Source organism: Canis lupus, chromosome 5 (assembly GCF_003254725.2).
Source record: "Canis lupus dingo isolate Sandy chromosome 5, ASM325472v2, whole genome shotgun sequence".
NCBI classification, from domain to species: domain Eukaryota; kingdom Metazoa; phylum Chordata; class Mammalia; order Carnivora; family Canidae; genus Canis; species Canis lupus.
In genome coordinates, this window is record NC_064247.1 from 64,862,446 (window position 1) to 64,874,631 (window position 12,186).

The following is a 12,186-nucleotide window of genomic DNA, read 5'->3' on the forward strand; positions in this document are numbered from 1 at the left end:
CTGAGTTTATCACCACCCACTCCTATTTATGCCCCCGAATCTGCAGGAGCACATCTGACCCCACCACAGAGTCCCTTATGCACTAGCTAAGACAAAAGCTTCCCACTCAACTCTATGAATGCAGTCATATCTATTTTAGGCAAGAAAGGTTCTTTCTATCCATCTGCTGATGTAAAATTCCCAACCTGTCATAGGCTAAATAAGTAAACTCTTGCAGGGAAATTCAACCACCTCCTGAAGTGGTCACACCAGCTTTGGCTGGTAAAAGAAAAAGGAAATAGGACTGTTGGAAATTCTGCTCTGGTGAAACCCTAGCCCTTCACACTGGCAGCAAGGCTGGCAGGGTTCCAGCCAGGATGATCAAAGATGGGGTTCAAGACTCCCTGGCAACAATGAGACAGGCTGAATCCAAACCAAGTGACAGGGTGAGCTCACCTCTGTCAACAGCAGAGGTGCTGTTGGGGGAGGCCCATGGGAGCATGAGTGAGGGTCTGGGGAAGAAGAGAAAGGGGGGGACATAAGCTTACCAGAAGGAAGCAAACCAGGCAGACACCAGTGGAGAGCAGGCTTGCCCGGTTAGGTGAGAAAGCTGCACCTCATTTTAGGAAGAGTCCCCTTAGTCAAGCCTCCTGAACCCGCCCTGCTGGCTCAGCTGTGTTCTCACTGACCCCATCCCTCACCTGAAGGTCCATGGTTGTGCAAATGTAGGGCGTGGAGGCTGTTCTTCACAGGGATCTGGTGCTTGGTGACCATGTCAATAAATGTCCCTGCCTTTAGAGCAGTCTTTTTGGATTCACATGGACGTTTCTCTGGAGGGGTCAGGCAGCACTGGGAACAGAAGTGAGTGCCAGTTGGGCGTCTATCCCATGAGTTAGCAACAAGCACAGACCACCTGTGCAGCTGGCCTCCTTCCAACAGGCTTTCTGTAAAAGCACACTTATGTGTATAAAAATGTCCCTGAGCTGGAAATACAGACACTTGACTTGGAGCTAGTTGGCTTCCTGGCAACAAGCAGGACATATGAATAGGAGTAGGGGAAGGCGGTCTGCAGCCAGAGTAAATATGAGTAAGTATGCTCATAACATCAAACCACCAGAGTGGACTGGCTGATGTGGTTCGGGAATCCACAGAGTTACAGGGCACAGTAACATACTAGATATCGTCTGCCCATCTTTCTTGTGTGTCTCTCCCTCTAAAACCAGGGATTTGGATATCATGAAAACAGCTGTTTTATGAATCTGGGAAACAGACTAAGTTCTGTTTGCAGAACTCAGCCTGCAATTTGATCAATCCTACATTTACTATGACAGGGTAAAAACAGGTAGCAGGCCGCTACCAAATCCAAAACTCATTTACAGCACCATTAAGTATATGAGGGCTCCAGCACTGTGCCAGGCCCTGAGGAGCCCTGACGCTGTGGTGCCCTGCAGGGGACTGCACCTTAGAAGGCATCAGGTGATAACACATGAGTGAACAGTAATGTGACGTGAGGGAGTGATAAGAGCTATGAGGAACTATGAAGCAGGGTGAGTGGGAAGGCCTCTCTGAGCAGCAAGACCTGAACAAAGTCCTGCGGACACTGAGGACCAGTAGGGGCAGTGGATGCCAGGGAACAGGCTGGATGAAAAGCAAAGTGGGTGATGTGAGCAGACATCTGGGCCTCCTGCTCCAACAGTTCTCCCAGAACGGAGTCCACACTGGAAACAGCGTGCATCTCTGGGAAAAGTGTTTCTATCAACAGGGGGCTTCATGGATTAACACAACAGGAAGGTCAAAATCAAGCCCTGCCATTCAAATAAAGTTATAAATTTTAAGATAGTAAAGCGTGACTGCTGTAACACAGATTCATCAAAACAGTCTTTTAAAGAATGAACCGTTTCAGTACATCTAGAACATTTCATTTATTCTGAATATTCTTTATTTTTTTTTTAATATTCTTTAAAAACATTACTTTGCCCAATGTTAGGAAAGTATGAAAAAATACAGCAAATTTAGTGTGGACAATTTACTGCAATCTGGAGGATGAGAACAGTCAAAACTGGTGCTCACACAGACTAAGTATCCTGCTGTCTACTGTCAGAAACACAGCTGCAGATGAGAGAGGAGCTGGTCTGATCATACAGGAAGCCTGGCTACATTCACCAAAGAACTGTAACTAGTACATGGATTCAGTACAGAGGATACAAAGTCCACAACAACAAAAAATCTGTTGCATTGTTATACCTTAACAACCTGAAAACAACAAAGGAAACAATCCCATTAACAACTCCATCAAAAATAATAAAATACTGGGTGTTTGGGTGGCTCAGTGGGTGAAGTGTCTGCCTTCAGCTCAGGGCATGATCCCGCATCTGACTCAGTGGTGAGCCTGCTTGTCCCTCTCCCTCTGCCCCTCCCCCATCCCTAACCATGCTCTTAGTTTCTTGCTCTCTTGCTCTCAAATAAATAAAAATCTTAAAACAAAACCAAACCAAATACTTACAACTAAATTTAGCCAAGAGGGTGAAAGACTCGTATGCTGAAAATTATATGAAATTAATGAAAGAAACTGAAGACCACAGAGATAAATGGAAATACAACCTATGTTCACAGATTGAAAGAAATGATACTATAAAAATGTCCATAGTACCCAAAGCTATCTACAGATTCAGTGAAATCTCTATCAAAATTCCAATTTTCCATTGGAAAAAAAAATCATAAAATATATGTGGAACCACAAAAGATCCCAAACAGCTAAAGTAATCTTGAGCAAGAACAAAGCTGGAGGCACCATCCTTCCTGATTTCAAAGTATATCACAAAGTTTTATTAATCAACACTGTATAGTAATGGCATAAAAGCAAACATAGATCAGGGCACCTGGCTGGCTCAGTCAATAGAGCACAGGATTCTTGATCTCGGGGTCATGAGTTCAAGCCCCATGTTAGGTGTAGAGATTACTTAAAAACAAAAACCAACAGACACAGATCAATGGAACAGGGCTGAGAGCCCCGAAATAAATACACATATATGTGGTTATTTACAACAAAGGGGGCAAAAGATACAATGAGGAGAAGACAGTCTCTTCAATAAATGGTATTGGGAACACTGGATAGCCACATGTGAAAGAATGAAACTAGACCCCCATGTCACACTGTGCACAAAAATAACTCCAAGTGGATTAAAGACTCAAAATGATTGGAGACCCAAAACCATGAAATTCCTAGAAGAAAACACAGGAACAAAGCTCTGTGACACGGGTCTCAGTAAGGACAGTCTGATCAGAACACAGCACAGGACACAAAATCAAATAAATAAGTGGAATCATTGAACTCTATCTCTGAAACTAACAATACACTATTATGTTAATCAAATTTAAATAAATTAAGAAATATGTTTGGAAATTGACAAAATAAATAAATAAGTAGGACGACATCCAACTAAAAAGCTTCTGCACAGGGAAGGAAGGAAGGAAGGAAGGAAGGAAGGAAGGAAGAAAGAAAGAGAGAGATAACCTACAAGAATAAGGGACAACTGGGTGGCTCAGCAGTTAGGCGCCTGCCTTCGGCCCAGGGCGTTATCCTGGAGACCTGGGATCGAGTCCCACATCGGGCTCCCTGCATGAAGCCTGCTTCTCTCTCTCTCTGTCTCTCTCATGAATAAATAAAATCTTAAAAAAAAAAAAAAAGAATAAAAGAATAAGTAAAGTATTTGCAAACCATCTACCTGATAAGTGGCTAACATACGAAATATGTAAGAAACTCACACAACTCAGTCAAAAACAACCTGACTTAAAAACACAGTTTCTTGGGATCCCTGGGTGGCGCAGCGGTTTGGCGCCTGCCTTGGCCCAGGGCGCGATCCTGGAGACCCGGGATCGAGTCCCACGTCGGGCCCCCGGTGCGTGGAGACTGCTTCTCCCTCTGCCTGTGTCTCTGCCCCTCTCTCTCTCTCTCTTTCCGTGACTATCATAAATAAATAAATAAATAATTAAAAAAAAAAAAAAAAAACACAGTTTCTTAACCTGATGTTTTCCAAAAGAGGACATCCAGATGGCCAACAGGTATGTGGAAAGATGCTCACCATGATTAATTATCAGGGGAATGTAGATCAAGCCCACTATGAGGTATCACGTCCCACTTCTTCAAATGCTTGTCATCAAAAGCACAACTGTCAACAAGTGTCAGTGAGGGTGGGGAAAAGGAACCCTCATGCACCATTGGTGGGAATGCAAACTGGTATAGTCACTGTGGAGAACAGCATGGAGGGTCCTCCAAACATTAAAAATAGAACTACTGCATGACCCAGAAACCACTTCCAGGTAAATATGCAAGGAAAATAAAAACAAAAAGAGAGGTCTATACTCACATTCACCTCAGCATTCCTATCAACAGGAACACCATGAAAACCACCTGTGTCCATGGATGGATGAATGGATAAAGAAAATGTGGGAGAGTCAAATGATGGAGTATTTATTATTCAGCCATAATAGGAAGTAAGACATCCTGCCATCTGTGAGGACCTGGATGGACCCTGAGAAATTACATTAACTGAAGTAAGTCAGGCAAAAAATGACTCTCTATTCTTATTGTCCGATCTCACTTACATGCAGAATCTAAGAGCACTATACTCAAACACAGAGAGTAGAACAGTGGTTGCCATGTGTTGGGGCTGCTGGCAATGGGGAGATGCTGGTCAAACAGCACACGTTTCCAGCGACAAGATGAGTAAGTTATGGGGATCTAGTGTATGCCTGGGGGCTGCAGTGTGAGTAACTCTGTCCTATGTACTTGAATGCTGCTGAGAGAATAGATGGTACATAGAGAAGGTGGTTATGTGAGGTGATGCTCACATAGAGATACATAGAGAAGGTAGTTATGTGGGGTGATGCTGGTGTTTACTTATTATGGAGATTATTCTGCAACATGGACCCATATCCAATCATCACACTGTATACTTTAGGTTTGTACAATGTTACACATTGACTGCATCTGGTAAAGATGGAAAAAATACAAAATAAGAGGCTTTCCCTCCAAAGAAAGAAAGAAAGAAAGAAAGAAAAAAATGGACATCATCAAAAAGCAAAACCAATAATGCAAAGTACAGGGTGAGCAAGTCAGGTATCTGACAAAAGGTTTGTACCTAGAATACATTAAGAACTTTTACAACTCAGTTATAAAGTGAATGAATAATAAAAGAAAGGCAAAGAATCTGAATAGATGTTTCTCTAATGAACATATACCAAGAAACACATGAAAAGAGGCTCAGGAAAATGAAACTAAAGCTACAATAATCTACCATTTCTTTTTTTTTTTTTTAAGATTTTATTTATTTATTCATGAGAGACATGAGAGAGAGAGAGAGGCAGAGACACAGGCAGAGGGAGAAGCAGGCTCCATGCAGGGAGCCCGACATGGGACTCGATCCCGGGTCTCCAGGATCAGGCCCTGGGCTGAAGGTGGCCACCTGGCTGAGCTGAGCCACCCTGGCTGCCCAACCTACCATTTCATACCCACTAGGACAGCTGTAATAAAAAAAGACGGACAATAATAAATAATCTGGAGGAAACTGGAACTCTCATATTTCTGGTGGAAATGATGCAGCTGCCTAGGAAGATTCTAGAAATTTATCAAAAGGTTAAAGAGAGTTATTGCATGACCCAGCAATTCCATTTTTAATTTTTAATTTTTTTTAAAGATTTTATTTATTTATCTATTTATTTATTTATTTATTCATTCATTCATTCATTCATTCATTCATTCATTCATTCGAGACAGAGCCAGAGAGAGGCACAGAGACACAGGCAGAGGGAGAAGCAGGCTCTATGCACGGAGCCCGATGTGGGATTCGATCCCGGAACTCCAGGATCACGCCCTGGGCTGAAGGCAGGCGATAAACCGCTGAGTCACCCAAGCATCCCTATTTATTTACTTTAAAATAGATTATTTCCTTTTAAAAATTTTATTTATTTATCTTAGAGAAGAAAGGAAAAGAGTGAGGAAGTGGTGGGAAGGGAAGAGGGAGAGAGAGACTCTCAAGCAGACTCCATGCTGAGTGTGCAGCCTTATGCGGGGCTTGATCAATGACCCTGAGATCATGACCTGAGCTGAAATGAGTCAGACGCTCAACTGACTGAGCCATCCAGGCATACCCTGTATGTATTTTAGACCAAAAGGGATGTCTGAAACCCTAGAACCTGCCCGGCCTCTTGGGTCGCTGTTGTACTGCCTGTCTTTAGTATCTACCCCAGTGGTCACACAGGCAACCCTCATGGCACAGTACAAAACCAGAACCAGCATCCAGAGACAGAGCTAACTGGAGGCCTGTCCTCTACCAGGAGACTCAAGATCTTGTATTCTAGCTGCCAGAGCGCCACACGGTGGTGCCCCTCTGCCAAAGCACAGGGAGTGGGAATTCAGACCTTTAATGACTTAGGATGATGACACAGCATTCCCACCATAATGTATGTTTACAGGATAGGTGGCACCTACTAAGGAAACCACATTGTTTCCCAGCAGTGATGGTAGGATTGTGGGTATGGGGCTGTAGGAAGCAGACAGGACCCGTGTTAGGCTAGTGAGCCCCTCCTCTCTGGGCCTGGGGGCACCATCCCAGAGCCCAGCGGGCGGATGGCCTACCTTGGTGGCTGCGGGGAACGGGGCTTCGGCTTCTCTTTTTCCTTCTCCCGCTCCTTCTCCCGGTCGCGGTCTCTATGCTGCCGGTCCTTGTCATCCCGTTTGGCTCGCTCTCTCTCCCACTCCTCTTTCCTCCGCTGTCGCTCTTTGTCTCGCTCACGCTCTCGCTCTCGCTCCCGCTCCCGCTGCCTGCGTTCCCGTTCTCGGTCCCGCTCACGCTCACGCTCACGTTCCCGCTGCCGGTTCTCTCGCTCCCGCTCACGCTCCCGCTCCTGAAACCAAACGTACATGATGGGTGGTGCCTGGTGCCAAGGCCACAGGCAAGGACCTCAAGTGCTCACTCTGTTTCTAAGCTTCTCCTTAAAACAGTGTCCATCAGTGCGCCAGACACCAGCTCAGGAACCAACCTAACAGTTCAGTGCCACCTGCCTCCCACCTCAGCCCTTCCTGCGTGGAGTGGAGATGACCCAACAAGGCCTCCCGAGGGCTTGGACAAAAAGCACTCTACTGGGTGGAGTCTGGTAGAGACGGGGCACCCTGAAGTGGTTGCTCTTACTTTCCTACACATGACTCGTGGACACCTTTCTGAACTAACGCTCTGCACTCATTCATTCATCTGTTCTTATATTCAAGGTTAAAGCAGGATAAAGCCCCAATCACAGCATGAAGACAGGTCTCAGGCTTTAGGTGGCCTGCAGGAAAATGAAGCATGCCCCTGCCCTTCCATCTTGGACATGGTTGGGGAGAAAGGTGGCAAAAAGGGGCTCCAACAAGGACTCAGATCTGACCTTCCAGGCTGCCCTGGTGGGCATGCAGAACCCATATCCCTGTGGCCAGGCCCCACTGGGGAACCTGTTCTATTGAGGAAATGGGCCAGGATGGTCAAACAGGATCCCACCATCTATGGGCTCCCAGGGTAGTCACCTCCCTCTGATCCCTAAAACTCAAAACTCCATCACATAATAGGACAAAAACTATCCCACTGTGCCCCATTTGACCTCTTCTTAGCAGCAGCTTTTCCTCATCATCCTGAAAACACTAGGGATTCAAAGGCTGAAACACATCTATTCATCGGGAAATACCAATACAGAATAGTTCTCCAGGAGAACAACAAACATACAGCTGGGGAAAGGCCCAGGTTATGAAAACGGATGAGTATAGCACAATTATAAATGGTATGACTGAAAGAGTAATAGATACATTCAGTTTGTTCTGGAGAGTGGAACACACATGCCTATGCAAACTTATATTACTATTAATAACCCCACTGGTAAACCTAATTAAAAAAAAAAAAAACATAGGAGGAACACAGATAAAAGAAGTCTCTGCTCACATCACCACCAATTTAATCTGTGGATCCGAACTGTTTCTCTATAGTCAATTTGGGCTTGAAATTGATACACTGTACCAACACTATTAAGACCATATAAAGTCCCATAAGTTAAAAAGGGGTTAATTTTAAGGAATCGCCCAGTGAGTTGAATGTACACACCCACATCCCACTTACCCGGTAATTATGGTACGGCTCTGTCTCTGTATACTGCACCCGGAAGTTCTCGTACTGCCCACCACGCCAGAAACGCTCGATTTCGTAGTCATAATATGGGTCTGCGTAAGGCTCTAGTCTGAAAACAGAGTGAGGAAAAAGTAAATTTTATCAGTTAGGAATATTAATGCAAAAACAGAACATAAAATGTTAGCAAACAGAATTTGAGACCATGTTAAGAAAGTATACACCATGACCAGTGGGATTTATTCCAAGAGCGCAAGGAGTCCGTATGAAGAGATTCCTGACTATATCACACATGAGACCTAAAACGAAAAATCAAAGAACTGCACCCATAGATGGTGGCAGCATCTGGGACAAGAGGACCAGCTCTTTGTGAAAGTACTGAAGGGGCTAGAGGTGGCACTTCTGTAATGCAACTACACACACGTACATGCTTTGGAACTAAACCAACCTCCTATCTAATGGTAACAGAGGGGCACTTGTGTAAGGCTGGGCCAAGGGGAGAAGGCCACAACCTTCATTACCACCCACCAGTGGGACAGGGGCCTGGTGGCCACGACCAGGAGGCAGGAGACCCGGCAAGGAGGAAAGGGTCTATGCCTGGAAACAGACACAGTAAAGCCAATCCAAGCAGCCGGAAGAACCCAGTGAGGTAGACGGAAACCAAATAATCACCACTTGGGAGAGAGAGCAGAGAAATCCACATTTACAACAGCAAACAAGAAAAAAAATTACTGAGGAACAAAGTACATTTAACTGGAAATGAGCAGAACCTATTTGAGAAAAGCTTTATGATGCTCTTGAGAAGATATAAAGAAATGGAAAAACATTCCATGCTCATGGATTAGAAAAACACACACTGTTAAAATGTCTTTACTATGCCAAGCAATCTATACATTCAGTGCAATCCCTATCAAAATACCACCAGCATTTTTCACAGAGCTGGGACAAATAATTCAAAAATTGTATGGACGCAGAAAAGACCCCAAATAGCCAAAGGAATGTTGAAAAAGAAAACCAAAGCTAGGGGGACCTGGGTGGCTCAGTGGTTGAGTGTTTGCCTTTGGCTCAGGTCATGATCCTGGGGTCCTGGGACCGAGTCCCACATCGGGCTCCCTGCAAGGAGCCTGCTTCTGCCTCTGCCTATGTCTTTGCCTCTCTCTGTCTCTCATTAATAAATAAATAAAATCTTAAAAAAAAAAAAAAAAAAGGAAAGCCAAACCTGGAAGCATCACAATTTTTTATTTCAAGCTGTATTACAAAGCTGTATCATCAAGACAGCACAGTACTGGCACAAAGACAGACACATAGTCAATGGAAGAGAATAGAGACCCCAGAAACCGACCTTCAACTTTGTGGTCAATTCATCTTTGATAAAGCGGGAAAGAACATCCAGTGGAAAAAAGATCGTCTCTTCAACAAATGGTGCTGGGAAAATTGGACAGCCACATGCAGAAGAATGAAAACTGGACCACTTCCTTACACTATACACAAAAATAAACTCAAAATGGATGAAAGACCTAAATGTGAGACAGGAGTCCATCAAAATCCTAGAGGAGAACACAGGCAGCAACTTCTTGGTAAACACGTCTCCAAAGGCAAGGGAAACAGGCAAAAATGGGACTGCATCAAGATAAAAAGCTTCTGCACAACCAATAATTGACAAAACCAAAAGACAATCTACAGAATGGGAAATATTTGCAAATGTCTTATCAGATAGAGGACTAGTTTCCAAAATCTTTAAAGAACTTACAAACTCAATACTCAATAAACAAAAAAATCCAATCAAGAAATGGGCAGAAGACATGAACAGACATTTCTCCAAAGAAGACATACACACAGCCAACAAGCATATGAAAAAATGCTCTACATCACAAAACCACAATGCGATACCGCCTCACACCAGTCAGAATGGCTAAAATTAACAAGTCAGAAAACTGGTGTTTTTGAGAGGTTGGTGAAGATGCAGAGAAATGGGAATCCTCTTATACTGCTGGTGAGAATGCAAGATGGTGTAGCCACTCTGGAAAACAGTATGGAGGTTCCTCAGAAAGTTAAAAAATAAGAGCTACTTTACGGCCCAGTAATTGTACTGCTAGGAATTTACCCCAAAGATATAGATGTAGTGATCCTAAGGGGCACCTGCACCCCAATGTTTATAGCAGCAATCTCCACAATAGTCAAACTGTGTAAAGAGCCCAGATGTCCAGTGATAGATGAATGGATGAAGAAGATGTGGCATATATACACAATGGACTACTACTCAGCCATCAGAATGAAATCTTGCCATTTGCAAATACATGGATGGAACTAAAGGATATTATGCTGAGTGAAATAGGTCAGTCAGAGAAAGACCAATACCATAAGATGTCACTCAAATGTGGAATTTAACAAAACAGATGAACATAGGGGAAGGGGAAAAAGAAGAAAAGGAGAGAGGGAAACAAGCCATAAGAGACTCTTAATAAAGAACAAACTGGGGGTTGATGGAGGGAGGTGGGTGGGGGATGGGCACGAAGGAGGGCACCTGTTAGGGTGAGCACTGGGTGTTGTATGGAAGTGATGAATCACGGAATTCTACTCCTGAAGCCAATACCGTACTGTATGTTACCTAAGTAAAATTAAAACAACAACAACAACAAAACACTGGAAAGACGCAAGAACACGTGTGAATAAATGAGACGATGTTCCCTGTGTTTGGCCAGGAGGACTACACATGGCAAGAAGTCAGTTATCTCTCCATTAATTTATAAATGTTGGGCAATCCCAGTACAAACACCAGTGCACCTCTGTATGTAGCTGGACGAGCTGGTACCCAGGCGTGAGACCAGCCAAGAAAGACATGCCCTGAGACAACAGGACACTGTAGGAGGTCTTTCTTGGGAAGAAACAAATGGCTCACAGGAATGTGACAGAAGTCCAGAGACAGACCCCAGATTGTAGGATAAAGGAGGGCCAAGGTAGGCTTGTAATCCACAGGGAAGGGACCATTGCTAACCACTGGGAAGAAGGTAAGGAGACCCAACTTACCCATGGACCCAGAGGACCTACCCGGGGGGTGCTTTGGACCCCAATGGAGAAAAGAGAAAATATAGACCCAGCAACCCCTGGGCATTTTTCCAGAGATGTCTTGGCTCCAGACCAACTCTTCCCTTTGAGTAAGCTGGTGAGGGAAACCAAGACACTTAACAACCTGCAGACATGCTGCTCTGGGTAGTCACAGAGGTCTCTGCCAGGATGAGTGTCTGGGTCAACTGATGGCCTCCAGCGGACTGCTTTCTCGGAGGCTTCTCCCCCAGCTCGTCCAGGACCCTGACAGACTTACCCAAGTCTGGCTGGCTCTGCTGAATGACACAGACACAGCTCTTTCTTTCCTTTTTTTTTTTTTTTTTTTTTTTTAGATTTATTTATTCATTCATTGAGAGAGAGTGAAGAGAGAGGCAGAGACACAGGTGGAGGGAGAAGCAGGCTCCATGCAGGGAGCCCGATGTGGGACTCGATCCCGGGTCTCCAGGATCACACCCCAGGCTGCAGGCGGCACTAAACTGCTGCACCACCGGGGCTGCCTGACACAGCTCTCTTTCATTCCAAGCTGCCAGACATCTTCCTAAGCCCCTAAGCCCCACACTACTCAGATAGTATTGAAGAAAGCAGTCAAAAACTGCAGAGGCCTACAGCAGTGCAGCCTTCTGCCAGAACGTAAGAGAGAATGAGGCCCCCAAGGTCCTGGGGAGCACCTTTCCAAGTGGGGTGAGGCTGTGTGTTCTCTCAAAGGAAGGTTGTATAGGTACAATCGTGTTTGGGGAACTGGGTAAGCAATGTATATGCGGCCACTCTCCCGTGGGACTGCTCAGACCGGGAGGGTACAGTGGGCAGGGCCCAGGTTCACGGAAGCACAGACAGCACAGCCGTGTGATGAGAACAGCAGTATGGGGAGGCACCCACATGCTCGAATGATGGATATGGGTAAGGGCTCCACCCTAGGCCCCAGGTTACTGAGAAGCAGCGTTGCTTACAGAGCTCCTGCCAAGGACCTCATTCCTCACCAACAATACCCAGGGGT

At 45.0% G+C, this 12,186-nt stretch overlaps 1 protein-coding gene across 3 annotated transcripts in view; it reads right to left on the reverse strand.

Moving 5' to 3' along the window:
- ZC3H18 (zinc finger CCCH-type containing 18) overlaps positions 1-12,186 on the reverse strand; it is a 64,778-nt gene that overhangs the window by 20,785 nt on the left and 31,807 nt on the right. For all 3 annotated transcript variants that reach the window (XM_049110599.1, XM_025427081.3, XM_025427083.3), the window contains 2 exons: positions 8,121-8,238; positions 6,617-6,885 (listed from right to left, as the gene is read on the reverse strand). In XM_049110599.1, coding sequence (XP_048966556.1) covers positions 6,617-6,885; positions 8,121-8,238 — 387 coding nt within the window. The remainder of the gene's footprint in view (positions 1-6,616; positions 6,886-8,120; positions 8,239-12,186) is intronic.